Below are 21,370 nucleotides of genomic sequence, written 5' to 3'. Positions count from 1 at the left end.
TGCACAGAACAGCTCTTCGTGTTCCTCATATCTGATTGTGCAGCACAGCCTCAGCTAAAACAGCATAATCCCACGAGGCTTGCGGTGTCCATGGAAAACCTCATCCAAGTTAGGCCTGACACTGAGGAGTACATTCCTGCCCTGTTCCTGTCTGTTATATCAGCAATAGGTCTCATGTGATGGGCCATAGCAGGCAGGTAAAATGGCTGAAAATGTTTTACAGTTACCTTTCAGATGGATTAGTTCCCTGCTTCGGCTCATGCTATGGCCAGTGCCTGTTGGCACTAGCAGGAAAGAGGTGGCAGCAGCATGTGGCTGCACAGACCCTGCCCTTTCAGCAGGACCTGGCTCAGCGCTTTGCACTGCTTGCGAAGTCGCACGCACAGGATGCAACAGAGCTCTTTAATGACAGATGGCTGCTGAAAGGAGTACTTCTGCTTTCCCTCACTTGCAGGTTGCTGCTTGCCTCGATCCTGCAGCTGTGTGGTCACAAGGTGGATCAATTCAGCTCTGGACGATGGAAAACTCATTATTTTTTCTGAAGTGTAATTTTTCCAGCAGATTGACCAGCTGGCTGGAGTCAGATGGGTACCAGGTTCAGCAGACCACAAGCTCACGGGCTGCAGGCAGGATCATCTTTTTGCAGTGGTCTGCTGTCAGGTCCATGAAGGTGAAAAGGAGGGATGCCATTGATTGACTGATTGATTAGATGAGAGTTAATGGCCTCAGATTGCACCAGAGGAGATTCAGATTGGATATTAGTAATTGTTTTTTTTCCCCTGAAAGAGTGGCGATGACTGCCCAGCAAAGTGATGGGCTCATCGTCCGCAGATGTGTTCAAGAACTCTGTAGATGTGGCACTGAGGGATGCTGTTTAGTGAGCATGGTGGGGATGGGTTGCATGGTTCGACTGGATAATCTTAGAGGTCTTTTTGAACCTTAATGTTTCTATCATTCTGTAATTCCAAGAAAGTCCAGACTACTGCTGCTGTATCCATGCAACGCACAACTCCGTGTCACACTGCTTTTAAAAGGGGCCATTCTGTGCCTCTGTGCCCAGACACATCTGCCACTCCCCTTCCAGTATGGATACCTCTGAGATCCCAGCTGAGTTGGCTTAGGAAGAACAAGTGACAAAAAATATTCTATATTCTAAAACACAGAAAAATATTCTATTCTATTCTATTCTATTCTATTCTATTCTATTCTATTCTATTCTATTCTATTCTATTCTATTCTATTCTATTCTATTCTATTCTATTCTGTTCTGTTCTGTTCTGTTCTGTTCTGTTCTGTTCTGTTCTATCCCATCCCATCCCATCCCGTCCCATCTTTTTTTTTTTTTTTTTTTTTTTTTTTTTTGATGGTGACCCCAACCCTGTGGGGTTGGTTGGCTGGTGGTGCTGGTCCCTGAGACTCTGTCCTCATGGTTGGGTCAGGAGGACAGCTTTCCACAATTTTTCTGTGAGATTGCCTTGACTATAATTTCACTTACTGAGACATTTAGAAACTGGTGAATCTAACCTGGAGGAACAGGTCAGCCTTATTTGTGGCTGTGTGGCAGATGATGTATGTAAGGAGAATCCCATCTCACATTAGTGTCTCTGAACTGCGAGGTAAGACTGGAGCCCAGCAGAAAGGAAGGAAACACCTGTGCCACTGAGATGGTCGATGCAGACTCCAAAGGTGAAATAAAGCCCCCGGAATGCAAGGTACCATGTTCCAGATAAATGCCTTAGGCAGAAGAACGCTTCTTTTCGCTCTACTCAAGCAGTAAATCAATGAGTTTCTGGCAGCGAGGGCTCCCTGCTCAGCTCCTCTGGGAAGTACCAGGATGCCTGGGAGCCGGCCGCCCACCTGAGACGAGCCGCCCGGCTCCTCGGGCAGCGCGCTGAGCCCGGGACACGGCGGGGCAGAGCCTCACCTCTCGCAGCCCTCCCTCCGACCCCCGGCAGCCTCCATCCGCGGACGACCCCGAGCGCAAAGGAGTTAACCGGACTTTCTGCCGCTTCCCGCCCGCGCCTCCTCCGCCCTGCCATTACCTGCGCACCGCCGCTGCCGGAGCGGCGGCGCGGGGCGGGGGCAGCTCGGCGGCGGGCGGGCAAGGTGGCGGGCGGCGGGGCTTCCTGCGCCTGCCGGGGCCGCCCGCCCGGCGGGGCCTCGGTGCGCGGGGGCCGTGGGTGGGCGCGGGGCCGGGGCGCCGCGGGGGGAAGGCGGGCGGAGCGGGCGGGCGGGCGTGCGCGCGCGGCGGAGCGCGGCCGGGATGCGGCATGGCTGTGGGCTCCGCGAAGATGCCGCCGCCGTGTGAGGGCGCGGAGCCGGCCCGCAGCTGGAGCCCCGGCGGCGGAGCCCACGAGCCGCCGCCGGTGCAGCTGCGGCAGAAGCTGCGGGAGCTGCCGGCGCTGCTGCGGAGCGGGCTGACGCTGCGGAGGAAGAGCGCGGCCGCCGCCGGGCAGCGGGTGAGTGCACGGGCAGCCCGCGGGCAGCGGCCGCCGCGGCGGGGATCGGGCGGGCGGGCGGGCGGGCGGGGCGGTGCCCGGAGCGGGGCAGCGGGGAGGCGGGCGGCCCCCGGGAGGAGGTGCCGCGGGGCGACCCTCGGTGAGCATCGAGCAGCGCCGTGGGTGGGCGCCGGCCGTGCCCTGGGCTCCGTGCTCGGCCCTCCTCGTCCTCTCCGCGGGCACGCTTGGGGACCGGAGCCGTGAAGTTCAGCGCGGCCTCGAGCTCTTGAAGCTGGAGCGAGCGGCTTCGTGGCGCCGTCCGCGTCTCCGACGGAGAGTGAGGCTGTGGGGCGGGGAAGCCTGCAGAGATCCCTGCCGTGACATTCTGGGCTCGGGGATGGCTCATAGCACGGCCTCAGTAGACCGGCTTGGCGCGTTCAGCGCCCTGGCAATGCATGGCGTGGCCTCCACGTCTGGGAGCCGCCACGAGAACCTCTCACTCCTTGAAGCTGTATGTGGGGGGCACTGCTGCCAAGTCACAGAAAATTCACTGACAGGCCGAACCTGGCCTCAGCCCCGTCATCCCACAGCCAAAATGAGGGGGCTAGCTTCGTCCGTGCAGCAAATGGGGTGAGCTGCTGTGTGGCTGCGATGCGTTGACCCACAGCTCTGTGCTCAGTGTGTGTCTGTACCCAGGTCAGTGTTGTGGTGCTCTACCCATGTGAGTACACACACGAGGATATTGTGAGATATAGCAGAGTGAATTTCAAGGGAAACTTCCTGCTTTGTTGTTAGAAGATACACACGTGAGGAAGATAAGTAGGGTTAAGATAGCACACAGTTTATGGCAAAATGGCTGTTTGTGAATGGTGTTTTGATTCAGAGCCCTGTTTGAGAGTGAGGTTTTTTCTGAAGTGAGTCTGACATGCAGAATAAAGACCAGTCTGTGTGGAGGTTACCGATGATTTTTATTGCTCAGGTTAAATTGTAATCCACCTGGCAACTGCCCATCCAAGGCAGGGCTAAGGGGATTTAGTCCGTTGTCAATGGCCAAGCCTCCTTTGCCTTAGCAGAGTGTTCATGACAGGTATCCATCTTCTAGTCAAGATAAGACATTTTCTGGATTCTGAAATGAATTTGATTTATTCCACCTCTAAAGCACACTGCAGGAACAGCGGGCTGAGCCTCCTGTGAGGAGGCAAAGAGCATCTCAGGACAGCTGTCTGGCTCATTTGGAGTATGTCTAAATGCAGTTTTGGTATAGGTGATTCACGGCACTTCAGCGACGTGCTGTGCAAAGCAGGCTCAGGTCCATCATTGTGGTTGTTCTTCATTGGTATTGAAAGCATTTAATAAACATGATAAGGGCAGATGTGGCTCAATGTGCTCGATGGTGATCAGCTGACGGCTGGACAAGGTGACCTTAGAGGTCTTTTCCAACCCTAATGATTGTATGATTCTACTGTGAGTACTTACTATGTAAATATTTGGAGTTGGCGAGTTCACGCCCTGGTGAGAACGCAGGGTGGCTTCTAGGTCACACAGTTCCTTGATAGTCTTTGCTGAAGTCTTGGTCCTATCTTGCTTCCTGACAGCTGAGGCTCTGCCCATATGAGCAGATGTGCCGTGTTTTGCACAGAAAGAGAAAAAGATTCAGTGCTGTTTTCATCTGTGGTCTTGCATCATAGTGGTATACTCTGTGATTTGTCTTGCAGAGTTATTCTTGACCTGTCCACCTAGGCAGGGAGATGGCTGGAGAGAGGCTGTGAGCTGGTCAGGAGCCAACCCAGCAGCTCTAGGGCCAGTGGGCAATGCTATGTGGAGATGCCGTGCCAGTGACTTAGCGCTATGTGACGAGGGGACTGCCTGCTCTGCCACCTCCTGGTCTGCAGGGTTCTGCCTTTCCCCAGGATCCAGCTGGAATTCCTGCAGATGTCTGCTGAGGTGTCCTAGTGTATACTTTTAAACATGGCTATCACGTTGAAAAAGCCTTAAAATATGATTTTGGAAAGGTTGGTTAAAACAAATATGAAACAAAGATCTCTCAATTCCAGCTTAACAATGTATTTCAGGTGAATCCAAATTCAGTGTTTGGTGCCATTTGCTCATGAAATCACCATTTCCCCCTCCTCCTTCAAAATTTCAGTCTGAACTTAGTCTCCAGTGACTTTTTCTTTGTGCTTTTTTGTTTGTTCAAACACCAAGCTGGGAGCTTTATTTGTCCAGCTGGTTTCACCAGGAATGTTGCTCACAGAGGTGCACTGTTTTCAAGTAAGTGCTGACCAGCTGAAATTCCAGTTTGTTTAATTTCCTATAAAAATATGATGACCCCCTGAGCAGGGTGTTCTGCCTCTCATGCTGACTTGCTGAGGGACTGCCTGTGGTGCAGTTTGCTTCCTCATCTATAAAACAAGGATAATCTATGTGCGCGTGCTTAGAGGGTATGGATAATAAAATATAATGGAAATATTAAGGGATGCTATAATTATTGTAAGGATGCACTTCACTGCATGCTGTTAGAATACTTCCTGTGGTGTAGGAAAGCATTGAGTAGTACACAAAAAATGGAGTAAATTTTGCAAATCAATGTGGGGTGGAATGCGTTTTTTTAAATCAGCTTGGGCCATGACCCTTGACATCAGACTGTTTGACAACTTGTGTCCAGAGATGGAGATAATTGGAAAACGTAATAAAAAACGGAGATGAAATAAGTTGAGCATACTTCTTTCTGTCCAGTGAACCCAAAGACCAGGATACCAGTGGGAATTTTGGCTTTCTGTATACGGACACAGCTGATTTTTAATACATGTGAAGAACACAGAGATGCAAAAGCACCTTGTCAGAAGGTTGCAGCAATCACCCTGCTTGCACTTTCCTGTTTGGTGGGTCCAGGTAAATAGCAATACACTGCACTACTCCCATCATTTAGATAAGGCTCTAATCCCTCTGCTGGGAGGCCCAATGCTTTTTTAGAGCTCCTGAACTTTGAACTGGATGTTGGCGTTGTTGCTGACGGTGGATTTCCTTCTGTTTGGTCTAAGGGCAGGTCTAGCACAGATGTCTGCGGTGGCTGTGGAGGTTTGGCTGCAGTGAGTTGAGGGACGGATGGGCTTTATTCCTCTTCCTCTGCTTGGTGCTTTGTTCCTGCCAGATAAAACAGTGGATCCAGCCTTTTGCGGTGCTGGTTTTATTTTATTTACTTACTTATTTATTTATTGTCTTTAGGAGGGTGGGTGGATTTAGCTTGGTTCCTTGATGGGGGCTGTATGCATGTCACAGCCCAGTAGGGCTCATGCAGGAGCAGAGGAGGGATGCATTTCATTGGCTCAGTGTGCCTTGTGCAGCTGTTCCCCTTGTGCGTGCTTTCTCACAACCTTTGCAGAGTAGGAGCCTTCTGTTTTTCCAGTTTGCCTCCTTGAAGCTTGTGTTAGGTATACAGTCAATAGGCATAAGTATTTAAGCTATTAACTAGTTTTGCTGTCCTCTCTGGCTATAGTGTTAACTATTTGTGAGGATAGTTGTTGCTCCTGGTCACAATAGTGTTGTTGGAAAATATTTTGAGGATCAACAGAGCTACTTGGATACTCTGTTGCTCTGATGTTGTAGATACATACAAATCTTCACCATGGTCCAGGCCTTCAACCTTGCTTGGTTGATGAGGTACCATGACTGTCTTCTCTTCTGAGATTCTGTAATGACTTCAGTGAGGTTCCCAATGGTCTTCAGCCAGTCAGATGTTTTCAGATGCTCTTACACCAAGAGAACCTGTCTCTGTTTGGGTGATAACTGCTGTGCGTAAATCAGCACGTCAACTGATGGTAAGGTTACAGGTTGAAAATAGATCAAGGAGTTAGGATATGAAGGCTGGGAGTTTATATGAGTTCAGAGGAGACTGGGGAAATTCATGGAAGGGAAATTTATTGAACACAGATAATAGATAATCCTCATCAGGCTGGAAAGTTCCTGAGCTGAAAATAATTGGAGGGTTGGAGGGTATTAGAGAGATCTGTCATATATTCTGGCACTGGCAACTGTTGTGCTATTGCAGAGAACTCATCTTTGGCAGGGAGAAAAGTCAAATAATATGCAATCTGTTTTAATTAAATGAAGCATCCTAACCCCTCTTAGCCTACATTTTGGTAAACTTTTATCCATCTCTCATAAGAAGCTTTCAGTTGCTTACCTCATTCAAGTTATTTTCCTCGAATCAGTTCATGCCAGGATTGGAGGAGCCATTAGTGTTGTAAATGAGGTTTCTCCAGGACACTAGAAATTCCCTGTTGGAAATACTCAGAATTTCCCATACTTCTTTTCGTGGCTAAAGTACGTTGGTGGTTCATAGATACCTTTTGATTGAGCCAGGCATATAGGTCTGCCTCATACTCAGTCTGACAACTGACATTTACAGCAGTCCATACTCTTCTTTATCTTGCTACTGCTGGAGTGACCTTGTATCTCAGGCTGCTGCTTTACATCTTTTTCCTTATATTCCAGTCCTCAGAGTCACCACATCTTCCAGTATGCCATTCTGTTTACATTTGTTTCAACAACATCTCCTGTTTTGCATCGTCAACACATTTCACTAGCACATTTATTCTTGTTTGACGGACGTTAATGAGAGGAGTAGAAAAAAAAATTAGGAGAACAATTACTCTGATACCTATATTTGTATGTGCTACAGAGGATTTACCTTTGGAGTTTTTCCTGTGTTAAACAGATGTGGTGTTGTTGCGCATGTACACTATACTGATTGAAATCAGGGCACAGGAAGACTGGATTGTGTCAGTGAATCGAAAGTTTTACTGTCACAGCTATTATTGAAGTGGGCTGATTGATATTGGTGACATTTTACTTTAAAGCCTGCCACTGGGGCTCTACTTAGAACTTAATACCTTGATCATTTTGGCAATTATTATGGGACTAAAAATAGGTTCGGTAAGTAGTCTTGAATTTTTCCTATTGTAATCAGGCTTATTATTCCTGCTAAATGTATTTGATTAAGATAATTGTCTTTAACAGTATCTTTAGCTTGTCAGGGCTGTGAGTGGTGACACATGAAATGTTGAGTAATGAGTAAAATAACTTAGCGACAGTGACCATGGTAGCTGACGGGGAATTGCAGTGTCTCATGTGTTTTTTTTTGCATAATGATTTGTTTCATAGTCAGTGTTCAGTGAATTACTAAGTTGAGAATACTTCTTAATTAGCCCATGTGTTACTACATCTGAGGAATTATGCCTGCGTTTGATTAATTACAACTGAAGGGGGCCTAAGGCAAACCCACCCCTCTGCCCCTCCAAGTGACTCGGGAAGCTCTGCAGAACCCCCAGTCGTTGTTGTGCCCAAGGCTGGGGTTAGTCTACTTGCCAAATGGTGCCCACAGCCTGTGGCTACTCTAGTACTGTAGGAGCAGCTGGCAGTGCCTAGGCTGGCATCTCTGCTGCTTTCTGGTGCTCCTGGGTCGGTGCAAATGCTGCAGTCTGTGCACAGGGAAGAGGTGCCATCGTGTGGCTTCCATTCATGGGAGAACACACAACATGTCTTCTTGTTGCAGAAAATGCATGAGCTTGCTCCAGGCTATAAGGTAGGTTCTGAGTTTCCTTTTTTTTTTTTTTTTGGCTGGAGTATATCCTGATAAGTCCCTCTCTCATCCATAATCAACTGCTAGAAGTCATCTTTAACCCCTGTGCTTTGCTGCAAATTGAGCTCGGATTTGAACTCATGAGCTTGAGATTTTACCCATTTTTTAAAGTGCTTTAAGTGCTGCTTTTTGTGTATTTTTGCATTAAGAATAGAATCATCAGTTAGAGACTGATTAAAATATGAGTCAGTCCTGCATGTTTTTTTATTTCTGGCTTAACAAAGGTATCCCTACTTTCGGTTCTGCTCCTGTTTCTGTAGGACATGGCCTTCAGAACCTTGGGTGGGGTGCTGTGGTGTGTGGCTTGGAAATCCATCAAGGAAATCTATGTATCAAATAAGATCAGCTCCACCAAAGTTAAAAGGAAATACTTGCAATCTAAATACTTGTATCTAAATACTCGCAAATGCACCTTGAGGAGAAGGCTTGATTTACTTGTGAGCTGATGGTGTTTCCTTAGTCAGAACTAAACAATTCACTTTGAAGAGTGGTATTCTTTAATTTCCTTGGTTGCAAACCTGCATCATTGGTTAATTCACACTAGATTTCCCAGATGCTGAGGTGAATGAACAAGCACTGCGCTGTACAATTATGACAAACTGTGTTAAGGTTTGTATTCAACTGCTGCTACTCATACAGCCCCAGTGGTTTGAATGCCTTTCTGTACTGAGAGGAAATAACAAAACAAGCTGTGCATTTTTATGCTAATGAAAATGCTGAAAATAAGAGGTGATAGCTTTTTAAAAGGAAAAAAATAGGAAAGCAGAATATGGTATCTTTTTAACATAACTCATGGAAAGCCATTGCAATAGGACAGATGTTTTATCCTTAATATATAATTAAAGTAATATTTCACATACTGGAAAGGAAGTTGCTTGTTATTTATGGAATCTGTGAGCCTTAGACTAAAGATTCTGTGTCTTTAAGATGGTTTATGTTTTCCTTTTGTGTTCATTACAGGTTTCTCTGGGAGAACTAGGTTTAAACCTGGCCACTAAAAAGTGGAATATTTACTTCTGCAGAGAGGAGAGCAGCCCCACAGAAAGAGATCTGGGCAGAGATTCTGCCTGATGGCAAGTTGAACATGAGCCAGCAGTGTGCCCTGGCAGTCCGAAGGGCCAACTGTAACCTGGGGTGCCCCAGGCCCAGCACTGCCACCTGACAAGAGGAGGGATTGTCCTGCTCTGCTCTGTGCTGTGCGGCCTTACATCCAGCACTGGGTGCAATCTAGGAAGGACACAAAACTATTAGAGGGGGTCTAAAGGGGGGTATGAGGATGGTGAAGGTTCTTGAGGGCTAGATGTATGAAGAGGGGCTCATACATCATAGGGGCTTGCATTCATGTTTGGATAATGACCCCTAGCACTGGTCAAGGCTCAGTTTGGAGCAGCAGTACAGCACAGAAAACAGAATGCCTTCTAACCTTGGGCAGTGTAAGAGTGCCCTGCTCTGTAGCCCCCATGCTGTCTTAGGTCACTCACAGCATTGCTCTGATGAAGGTGGCAGGCTGCAATTCTTTGTGCACAAATTCAGAAACCTCACTTTCCCTGAGTCTTGAATGTCTCTTAGGGATCATATGTATGGATCAATTTCAGTGGAGTATTTCATGTTTTTATTATTGGCTGCATAAATATTATATATGTGACACCTTTTGATTTAAACTTTTCCATTGCAGCTGTGGTTTTGCCAAGAGTTTAAGGATACAAATGAAGTCATTGAAGCTCTCAAGTTAAAAGCCATGGGGGCAGGTTCTGAATATTTTCCTCCTTAAGTTCCCAATGTAAACGGCAGTGTTTATTCATAATTGTCATAGTATCTTTTATCTCAGTTAACTTATGATTTGACTTGGGTTAGGCTGACCTTCAAGATGATCTATTTACGGCTATTGTATTAAGCTGGGGTCAATTATTAAAATTCTACAGTATAATTTCTGTTTTAATAAATTCCTCTTCATGAGATGTTGTCCTGGAGAGAAGATGGCTGACTAACATACCAAAAGTCAGTATAGTTTCTATAGTGTGAAAATAGTTTGCTAACTTAGGAGAAAACTCTTCAGTCTATATAAATACGTCCCAGTAGAGCTGTATTCAGAGCTCTAGAGGAGAGGCTGTGCTGTTTTGAGAGTGCTCTTTGTCTTCCTTTCATCAAAGGGAGCTGCCTTTCTATTCTTGCTTCCTGAACCTCGTACCAAAGCCCATGCTTCATTGAGAGATGTGGACTGGAGAAGTAAGAAAACAAAAATTTCAGAGGCCAATGGTCTTGTTGCTTCATTATAGAATCAGTTCTGATCTGACTATGTGTGCTCTTCATCTGCTGGGAGCTCTTCCTGCTGCTGGTCCTTCTAAGCATCTTTGCAGATTGCTTGTTAAAGTCATTACTAAGACCACAGAACAAGCAGCACCAAAGAGAAAGGTGGTTGTCTGCAAAGATGACACTGCCCAAGATGTACGTGGCAAACCAGGCCCTTCCACTGGATGGATTATAGTGTGCAGATCAGTCCTGAGGAGCAGTCAACAAGTGGAAGTACTGCATTTTTTGAATTAAAAACAAACAACAGAAAATTGAGGTCCAGACCACTTGTGAGCCTCAATAATTTATTATGTATTTGTGGGAGGTTAGGGAGAGAGGGCAGGTGGTTGAGCTTTACTTGTTTATTTTTTTTAAGATGATAAGCATTTAATTGTGGTTTTCCGGGCCAAGTTCTGACTTAGATAGTTACTAAATGATTCCAAAACATTTTGTGATTTCAGTTGGATGTGCTAATCACTTACTGTCATGGACTGCTACTATATGCTGTTAAGCAGATGCTCCGTTTCATCCCAAAGGTGAATGTACTTCACTGATGCATAAATTGATTTTTTAAATATGGAAAGTAGGGAGAAAAACAATATGCATGCATGGCTGGCTACGCAATTTGCAGAGCTGTTGTTTGTGTACTGGCTCACTGAAGGAATGAGCTAGAGAAATCTGTTAAATCTGATCTGGATCCCTGCTCATGCACAGCCCAGCATTTCATTGCATTTCTGCACTGCCTGAAGCCCTTGTCAGTGACAGCAAATCTGGGGAGTGCGGGTTGCCAGTCTGTTGCTGAATCTGTCCTCTGGGATGAACCGAGGCTCACAGCGTCTGTGAAGGAAGGCCAAGTACATGGGACATGCCCGTCTGAAGTGAACAAAAGCAGAATCCAGCTGTTAGCTGCCAAAGTATAAAGGTATGGGCACAGCATACCCCCTGCTTTCCAGTATGTTTCAGCTAGATCCTGCTAGATGTATCATAAAAACTTATAAAATGTAAGCAGAATTTGACTTCTGTTCAGAGAGAAAGAATGAAACTATCAGGTCCAGAAATGAAACTCAGATACTTTGAAAAACTTACAGCATACAAACACTCGTAAAGATGCTTTTCTCATCTCAAAGATTGTTTACAGGTGATGAAAAGACCCTCTCTCTTTCTAACTTGGTATCCAGTGAGTGGGTAGAACTGGTCGGCCTGTTAGAGCATAGTCATTTGTAAGCATTATCTTTGACAGCAATTGCTGGAACAAAATACACAAAATGCACAAATAATAGTGGCAATTAAATGAGTACATCTATTTATATTTTTATTACATTCAGCAGATATTTAATTTCTTGTTTTATCTCGTTAAACGGACAGTTCCCAAACAAATGAGTTTCAGATTTGTTTTACCAAAGCTGTTTATTTAATTTTGCCTTTTACTGCACTTGAGTGAAAGGTTGCAAATCAATAGGTCTCTTAGGTTCCCAGGACATGCATTAGGACTGGTGAGCCACCAAGCTCAGTAGCAGCAATGTGATGCTTTTGTTTTTTTTTTTTTTCTTTTCATTGAGATATCTGTTTTCACTTAATACAATGTGTGAATAAACTAAGAATTTATCTGAAATCCTGCTTAAAAAGTCCTTATGAGTTGATTATTTGCAATTCAGTGTGGCAATAAATATTTACATTACACTGGTAGAAGTTTTATGTTTAAAAAAAAAAAAAAATCTGATTATTTCAAAGGAAGCAGTGCAGACAGAAAACATTGTAGTGGATCAAGATGTTGGTTCATCTGGTCATATGTCCACAAATTTTAAGGTTAATTTGACAGATAATGATAACTGCAAATAAAAGTTTCTTACCCTCTCAAGAATAACTGATAACATTGGGCAAATGCTATGTAGTCTGCCTTATACACGGTCTTTTTCTAGATTCAAATAGCTGGACATACCTTATATTCTGATGCTTACAGGTAGTTACGGCTGTTCATGCTTCTCATACAGAAATCCAGCCTTTCAATGAACTGTCTGGTATTTTGGCTTCAGGCTTATGTCGGAACTTGCACTTGTGGATCTTTGTTATGACGTTTGATGATAGTGACATTACAGTGGAAGGAACAGTGTTTTGTTTTCCTGTGTTTATGAAAACGTTTATTTTTTATCAGTTTCAAATATTCCACCTTTCATTTCAGTGACTGTTTTGTCCATTTATTCCTATCAGGAAACTCCTCTCTTCTGTACAGTCTATTCTTAAGTATTCTTTTTTACAGAAATCATTTAAAGCAATAAGTCTCTCTATATGACTCTTTCCATCTGTGGAAAGTCCCTTTCTCAGGGCTGTTTTTGTTACGTGGTGTATTGGAAATGCTGACTCACAGCTTGAGCCAGTGACTGAGCACCTAGTAGGAAGGCAGGGCCAACTCAGGAGAGCTCAGGTGCAAGCAATGCACCTAAGTGACTGGAAGCTCTGGAGCCAGGATCCATCCCTTTCCAGACCTCATTTAAGGGCTGGCAGTGGAGGTGAGGATCTCATCTGGAGATCCTTGCCTACCTGAGGACTGTACAGGCCTTCTGAAGGTAAACAGCTTCTTTATTTTTGTGCCTACTGCTGTTGTGTTTGAGCTCATCCTTGCTTCCTGCAGCTTTAGTCTTGCTGCCCTGCTGTCACCGTTGCACTTGCCATTGCGTTACACCTAGTTTTGAGCTTTGTCTGCTTTGGCAATGTCCCTTTAAGCTTGGAATGGCTTGTGCTGAATGTAATCCAGATGGGACTAAACTGCTGAGTTCTACACATCATACACTTTCCTCCCTTTCTCCATTGTGTGCTTTTCATCTAAACCATTTGCTATCTTTTTAGAGCTTTTGGTGGCATAGATTAGTTTTTGCCGATCTTTAGGTTTTCACAGGTGTTCACATTGCTTTCTTTATATTAAAGGAGTTGATTTTAAACCAGATAAGATGTCAGCATTCTGTTCCTTCTGCTGGTCATTGCTTTGTATTTCATGTTGAAGATAATTTAATATGGAGCTATCCACACATACCTTGACTAGATCCATCTGAACTTGTTTATAGACTTCTGATTTTTGACTGATTAAAATAAGCAAAACTTGCTTATCATGCTACTATGTTATATTAAACAGCATTCAGCTGAAGATGTAACACTGAGGTGCCTTCACATTTTTCTATTCAGAAGGAAAACAGATTGCTTAATCCTGTACTTGTCCTTCATTAGTTAGCTATTGCTTGATCAGTTACAGTATTTTGTCTCACCAGAGAAGACTGCTGTTGTTTCTTCAAGGGAATGTTACACACCAAGATGAGCCTACGATCTCTACTGGAGGTATAGCGATGAAGTATATATTGCAGTGTAGATGGTCTCTGAATGTGCAAGAAAACCAGCTAATTTCATGCCAGTCTTTACTATGTCAAAGATTCTGTTGTTCTTGTAAACAAAAAACAGAAAATAATCCCATTCTCTCCCCCATCCTTTAACCTCTCCCAAAAAGAATGGTAATGGGTGGTGAAACTCCTATGAAATGTGCTCACAACTGATTGGAAGGCACTGTGAAGAGTGGTAACCAGCAACTTTGTCCAATAATCATTGAGCAATATCCTACAAGTGCGTTTTGACTCTGCTAACATCAGTATTTTCTTTAAAAGCTACAGTGATGGAATAGAGAGTATGCTTATTAAGAATTAGATACCCATCTAATGGGTAGGAGAGGAAGAAAGTGTTTTGTTCTTCGTTTTTTATCCTTGGCAACTCTGGGGCAAAACTGTTGTTCTGAGCAAAGCTATCTAACTGAAATCAGTGACAAAGACTTCTGAAGAACATTGCTTTACAGACTGTTCTCTAAACTTGTAAACTTATCTAATAAGATTGTAGATACAAAGTGTTTCAGCAGTAGACTGTTGCATTTAAGCATAAAATATAGCTAGCAGAGCTATATTGGTGTTAAATAAGAGTTGTGTTCTTAGTAAACTCTTTAAAAACCCATTTATTGCGGTTGTAGAAAAGGACTTACTCAGTTGCTAATTAACAGCAAAATGTGTTACAGGAAAATTTATGGCAAGAGAATGGGAGTGGATAAGGAAACATAAAACTAATTTCAGAGAAGCTGCCTAGAGGCAATAATAAGTGCTCTTCAGAGACTGGAGGCAAAAAACCACCTTGTGGCACTGAAAGAGCTAGGGGTACAGTTTATGAGACTTCCAAAACTAGAAATTTGTTTCATTTTTTAAAATTATTTATCTTGAATTAAGGATAAAAACAGACTGGCTCTTTGTCCATTACTGTAGCATTTTCTGATGTTATCTGACTTTTAGGAACAAAGCTAAATGCTGAGGGTCTGTGAGTCATTTTCTCTTCAGCCTGGGCCAACTAACTCCAGTTTCAGTATGTGTATGCTTCTTTCTATGTAACATGACTTTTTCCCTCCCGAGTTAGTCATTTTTATCTCTTGGCACAAGCATAGCAGTTGAAAACATCAACAAGCGTGAGGTATGTGAAAAACATGCAATTGGGCCTCCCATGTAATCTTCCAAACCCAGAGCCCTGTTGCCATTACTTTGTTGTTGATGAACCCACCTGATCTTTTGATTGTGTCTTGTTTGATGGAGTAGGGATGTGAATTCCAAAGCAAAATTTTGCTTATCAGAAATGATGTCTGATACCCTCTGCAGCTGTCTTCTCTGGTGCCTTGAAAAGACTGACAAAACATACTAGATTAAGCGTAGCAAATTCATACCGAAGTCACACCAGAGACGTATTGGTCTTGTCTTTTGAAAATAGGGTGAGAGGGAGAGTGTCCTGATGAGGTGCACACAGCATGAGGATGATGATAACATCTGGTCTGTAGGGTTAACCATATGCTTCCCAAATAACTGTATTTCTCATCCCCGTTCTCTTCATTCTTCCTGTGTCTCCACATCAGAATTGTCTGTCTCTGTACTCAGGTATCAAGAAGGTGCTTAAACTGTTTCACTAGTTTAATTTAATAATTGAATGGTGACTAAAAAGATACACTACTGGCTTGCTTCAAACTGGTGAAGCCCTTGTTGATACTGAGACAACAACTGGTTTGAAGCCATGTCTAAAAAGGTAGTGTGTGGAAAGGATGGAGAAGTGAGCAAACTGACTGGGGTGAAAATTACACTGTTTTGTGAACTGTTTTTGAGAAACGGATATCTCAAAATCTTCCAGCAAGTCTTTCGTGGAGCATCCAGGCTGGCCCAAGCTGGTTTGTTGAAGTGATTCTGGAAGATAGCTAGGATGTCACTGGCATCTTGGTTTTTGTTAGTGTTTGTAGAAACTTTGGTGGAGTATCTCTGCTAGTGTCTGATAGATCAATAGCTGTAGTGGGGAAAGCATCAGTGTATAACTGTTTTGGATCATTCTGCTTCCTCAATTTTAGTCTAAATTCTCTAATAAGCTAGCATTTTTTGTGAACACATTGCTTGGAGCAACTTGTAAATATAGCTCCACAGCATCTTCCTTCTCTCCCACCTCCTATTTTGCATAGGTCGGAAAATGTTTTCTGTCTTGAAATGATATTAGTTAATAACTTCTCAGTGTGGGTGGGCTGGTAACCAGGTTACAGTGGGCAACTGGAAGGAGGATAACAGCATATTGAAGTGATCAGTGTTGCAAGCATTGGCTATGATGCAGAATATTAAAGATGAGGAAGGTTAATTCTTGTTGCCTCAACACCTAAAAGGTGTGGTCAGCCTTTTAGCTCAGACTTTAATTTCTAGTGGACAATGCATCTCTTTAGGGATTTTACAATTTTAAGATTCTGATTTGTTTCTTTATCCAACTATCTGAAAGGGGATTGAAGCAAAGATGGCATTGGTCTCTTCTCTCTGATGTCAAGTGATAGGATGTGAAGAAATGGTCTTAATTTGTGCTGGGGAGGTTTACAGCAGGTATCAGGAAGAATTTCTCAGAGAGTGTAATCACGCACTGGAACAGGCTGCCCAGGGAAGTGGTGGAGTCTCCATACTTGGAAATAATTAAGAGACACGTAGATGTGGCACTGAGGGATGTGGTTTAGTGGTGAGACTCAGTAGGTCAGGTTGATGGTTGGACTTGATGATATTAAGATTCATTTCCAATGTAAATGATTCCATGATTTTCTGACTCAGTCCGGTGAAGCAGAAGAAGGTGGCTCAGTTTGGAGTTGCACTGTCTGCCAGGACTGTGTTTCCTCCGGTGGTGGAAATGTGATGCTGTAGAAAGGCATTAATGTGTGCATTCCTTCCTCTGATAGTGCTACAGTGCCAGCAGACTGGTGTGCTGGCTCTTTGAGGTTGTACTGTTCAGGATATGTTCAGCTACTCTGGCTATGAGTAACGCAGAGCTTATTCCACTTTTGTTTCATACATAATGGTTTACACAATTGATAAACGTGCTTAAATCCAGGTTATGTTTCACTTCTCTCTTATGTATTCTAGTAAGTATAATTGCTTTAAAAATAGATGTACTGCTACCACTGGTAACTTTACTGGAAGGATGGGATATTTCTCTGAGCTGTTATTTCAGGTTCTGCATATGCAGGCTCTGGTTACTACCTCATGTCTGTTTTGAAACAGCCTTATATTGGTGATCCGCAGCTTTCAAGGCAAGAGGCTTCTATTTAAAAACAAGAGCATATCATCAATTGAGCAGGAAGGTTGCTTAATAAAGTTTCGTTGGACTATGCCAGGTACCATTAAGTTTTATCATAATCTTCTGGTACATACTTTCTGGATTGTCTCCATATCTGGCTGTTATCTGGTGTGTTCCATGGTGAGATGTGTAACTCCCAAACAGTTTTTCCACAAAAGCAATCTTCTTTGCAACTCCTGGTATAGTGAGATTGTATTGAAATTATAAGGAATGAAAACTCTGTGTCAAGACACATCTGATGCCAGTATGTGTGCTCAAATTCATGACATACAATTCACCTCAAGTTCCTGCACCAATATCATATTCTGGACTTTTTTGTCCCACTACATAGATGTTATTTAATGCTAATTTAGACTGTAGTACATTTTTTTACTTTTTTTTTCCATATGCATTGGAATATGGGAATAAGATTGACTAGGACATACACGTCATATGGTGGAACTTCTGTTGGGATGCAGAACTAGATAATAGTTGCAAATGCAGTTAAAGGTTAATTAATTCAGATCATTTAATCAGATTTAAAAATAGAAACATCTTTTAATCCACTATCTTTCAGACTGTTTTTTTTTCCTCATTAAGAAACAGTCTTTCTTTGTAAAGGAAAAACAAAGGTGCCTTTATATACGTTTAAAGGATTCCTAATACATATAAGAAATGAACCAAAGAGAAAGAAACTCTGCTCATCACAGGTCTTGTTTTGCCAGAGTTGTTGTAGGAGCTTGGGAATCATCAGATTTAATAACCTAATGTGGAAAGAGAGACTCTTTCCAGAGTGGGACCAGGAAGGAAGACTGGAAGGAAAGAAGATCTGATTTATTTATTTATTTTAGAGTAGGCTTTGTGAAATAATTCATATGTACTGTCTCCTGAATGGGTTTGGTGCAGTGCAGTTGAATACTTCCTTTTCCTTTGAGTGGGACTTCATTACAGAAAGCGTTAATTTTCATAAGCTACTATTTTGAGTTGTGACTTTTTTTTTAGCTTGGTTGAACGCCTGTGTTCTGTAAGCCTAATATGAGGTGCAGGATCACCTGCCCAGGTGTTGTCTGTCTGGCCCATGCTGTGTAGAAGTAAACAGTGAATGCAGTGTACTTACAGTGTTCTTCATTGAAGAACCCTTGTAAGTCTGTAAGCCTTGTATTTTCAAATGTCTCTTGTTGGAGTGAGGCCTTGCCCTTCAATAGTGAACACTGAACAGGAAAATCTTCATGGTGTTGACTCCCTGTTACCAGCTGGAAAATGTGAGATGATAAAGAAAACACTAGCCCTCACACAGAGTGGACTGACTTACACAGCAGGACTTTTATTTTGAGACTTAGTTGGGCATTACAGAGAATAAATTCAGAATAACGAAACAAAAAGTAGGTCACTCTGAAACCAATGCCTCCTATTTATTTCCATGGAAACAACAACAGATACAAAGAGCACAGTAACGTGGTTTGGTAGAGCAAATTCTCAGCTACAAAACATTATTTTTTTCAAGGGTCATCATTATTAGCTATGCATTTTCACCAGTGATGACCAAGACAGCCTCCACACTGCTCTTGTTTTTAAAAAAAAAAAAAAAAAAAAAACCCAAAAAAACCCAAAAACATCTGCACCAGTGGAGGTGACCCACTATTCCACAGCTGCTAAAATGGCACTGTTGCAAGGAAAAGGTTGCCCACACAGTCCATCTTTTGTTGTCCTGAAGAGATGGAAATCAGAAAGCACCAAATCTGGAATATACAGTGGATGTGGTGGGAAGTCCAGCCAAGATTTTCAATGTGCCCCTTGGTTTTCAAACTGGTAAGGGGCCTGGTGGTATGGTGTTGCAAGAGAAAGGTTGTTTTTTCTGGCAGTTCGAGCCTTCAGCTCAGTCAGTGTCAAGAGGCAGAGGTCAGAGTTGATGGTTTGTCAGGGTTCCATGGAAATCCAGAAGTGTTGCTCCTTTCCTATCCCAAAAGATAGTGCACATCACCTTACTTGAACTACTTCTTTGATGGGGAATTTGCAGGTTGCCACTCCATGGACTGATAATTTGACTTCAGCTCATAGTGGTGGCAACCTGTCTAGTCACCACTGATAATTTGATCCAGGAAACTGTCTTCTTCTGCCTCATCTTGGTTCAGTTGGTCCCAACAATCTTGTAGCCAGTGTTCTTTCTGTTCCTGTGAGAGACTTACCTGGCACAAACTGCGGTTTTCCAGTGTTGACACAGTTGTTTCCAATACACTGATGCTGATATTCGGCTCCTTACAGAGTTTTCTGGTCATAATCTACCAACATGCCTGGATGAGCTGATCGAGATGCTTGTCTTTTTCATGGTGTGACAACTGTGCATGGCTGTCTGGAATATGGATTGCCTTTCACATTGCTGTCACCACTGCCGAAATGCAGCACCTATTGCCTCACTGTGCTCACATACACTGATTAGTCACCATAAATGTTCAGCAAGCATCTATGAATGTCAATAGGTGCCATTGTGCTTTTTGTTGTTCTTTTTTTTTTTTTTCCTGAGGAATTCAGTTCCATGCGCTTCTGATGCATTTCCATGTCAGACACCATTTTATCAGATTGCTTCTCTGCTACCATCTGTTGTATGCAACAAAATGTAACAAAATATTAGTGGGAAGATTCAACCTCTACTGCCATAACACTAGCATCCTTCTCTGATGTTGTGGGCCAACATAATGAAATGGGAGGCATTACTTTTGGAGCAGCACTTGTATAATGTGACATATTTCTGTCCTTCATTAATATCAGTTGTGTGTAAGCAAATGTTATATGAATAAAGAATGAACATGAAGATGTCAGAAGAAAGGTAGATAATTAAAATTAGGGATAGAGAGTACCAGCAGGGAAATCTGCCTCTTTGGAGCAGAAATCTTGCCTAAATTGAGACAGTGTGTTTTTCTGTGCTTGGACTTGTATTCTAGAAGGAAATCCCCATCTAAAAGTTCCTGAAATGGTTGTATAACCTTATGGGGTGCTGATCACATCTGTTTGTTTATTAATATCTTAATCTGCGCAAGATATGTCATTTATGTTATTTGGATATGATCTTATCATACTCAGTTAAAACTTGTGTCTACTAAGTACTTGGTGGTCGAGCTATTTTTCCATGCATAAAAATTTACAAGGGTCATCTGTGTCTTGCATCTGCAGTTTTATGATTCTGCAACATCTCAGTGTATTGAAAGCTAAATTTACGTAAGCTACTTTTGGTGTACGTTCATGTATGTTAGACTCCTATTCAAATTCTAGTCCTAAATCTAATGGTTATTGCACTCTTCTTTTCATGTTACTCTAGATGCTGAATATTCAGAATTAAATAGCAGGTGAACTGCCTTTATTTTTCAAGTCTCACAGTATCTTAGTGGTAACAGGTCTCCTTTTGGAGATGGCATGCACTTGAGTTTTCATTTGTTTCTGCTTCAACACCCAGACCAAAGGTTTCCAAGAACAAGAAGATGTTATCTAGGTTAGGTTCTGCAAGGTGTTTGAAAGTGTTGTGCAAAGCTGCAATGCAGTTGCACCTGCTCAGGGCAGGTGGGGAATTCTTGGAGCTACTTTGCCTAGAAGTTGAGTGGGTGACTCAAGGGAGCAATTCCTGATTTATTTTTTTTCCTTGAGAATTGAGTGCTTCTTAAGCTTCTCGCACAGTGAAGCCTTGACTGCCTTGTGGAACTAAAATAGTTAAACTTCAGTAGTTCTTCTACAAACAAGTAAATTACAGCTGTTCTTATGGAAGTGGTTAAGAACTCCCACTATTCAGTCCATAGCTGGTTGGCACAGGTTTGTGCCAAGAGCTACTGTCAGTGAAATTCATATTGTTCCCACGAGGTCATGTGGTGGAGTGCTGCCAATACAAACCACATGCCTCCAGATTCTCAAACTGTTAAGACTGCAGTGTGAGCTTATTTCCTTGTAGCTTGTTCATACGGCTTGGAGGCTTCTCCCACTCCTTGAAAATCTTAGCAGTAAGAAAAGCAGAAGTTAATAGTTTAATTCAAGCCATGAACACAGCCAGTCTTGACAATCATCCCTTGAGATGTCCAAGGCGAGGTTGGATAGGGCCCTGGGTAACCTGAGCTAGTTGCCTCATCCAGTAGCTGGGAACCCTTCTTGTGGCATGGGATTTGGAACTGGATGATCACTGAGGTCCTTTCCAACCCAAGCCATTCTATGATCAGGTCTTAAAGTGCTTCACAGAACAGAGTGCCGTCCTTTCCACATAAAGTCATTTGCCTTCCTGTGCAGAAGATTGGTACCAAACCAGAGAGAGATGCAGGAGTAAACCGGAGCACCGAGACCTCTAGGTTGGACACTGCAAAATCAGACTGTCAGTTCTTAGGAACAAAGAACT

General features: G+C 43.2%; 1 protein-coding gene across 7 annotated transcripts in view; it reads left to right on the top strand.

Moving 5' to 3' along the window:
• Nucleotides 1–2,233: 2,233 nt before the first annotated feature.
• The window catches only part of RAPGEF5 (Rap guanine nucleotide exchange factor 5), a 149,382-nt gene continuing 130,245 nt past the window's right edge, over nt 2,234–21,370 (top strand). For 6 of the 7 annotated variants that reach the window (XM_048950566.1, XM_048950565.1, XM_048950564.1 and 3 more), the window contains exon 1: nt 2,234–2,459. In XM_048950566.1, the coding sequence (XP_048806523.1) occupies nt 2,271–2,459 (189 nt within the window). In that variant the 5' untranslated portion in view covers nt 2,234–2,270. Of the gene's footprint in view, nt 2,460–7,980; nt 8,023–21,370 lie in introns of those variants that run through there. The other variant, XM_048950567.1, reaches the window with a different exon arrangement.

Source organism: Lagopus muta, chromosome 7 (genome assembly GCF_023343835.1).
Source record: "Lagopus muta isolate bLagMut1 chromosome 7, bLagMut1 primary, whole genome shotgun sequence".
Classification (NCBI taxonomy): domain Eukaryota; kingdom Metazoa; phylum Chordata; class Aves; order Galliformes; family Phasianidae; genus Lagopus; species Lagopus muta.
Note: the sequence above shows the minus strand (reverse complement) of the source record. Positions and strands in the feature narration are given on the sequence as shown.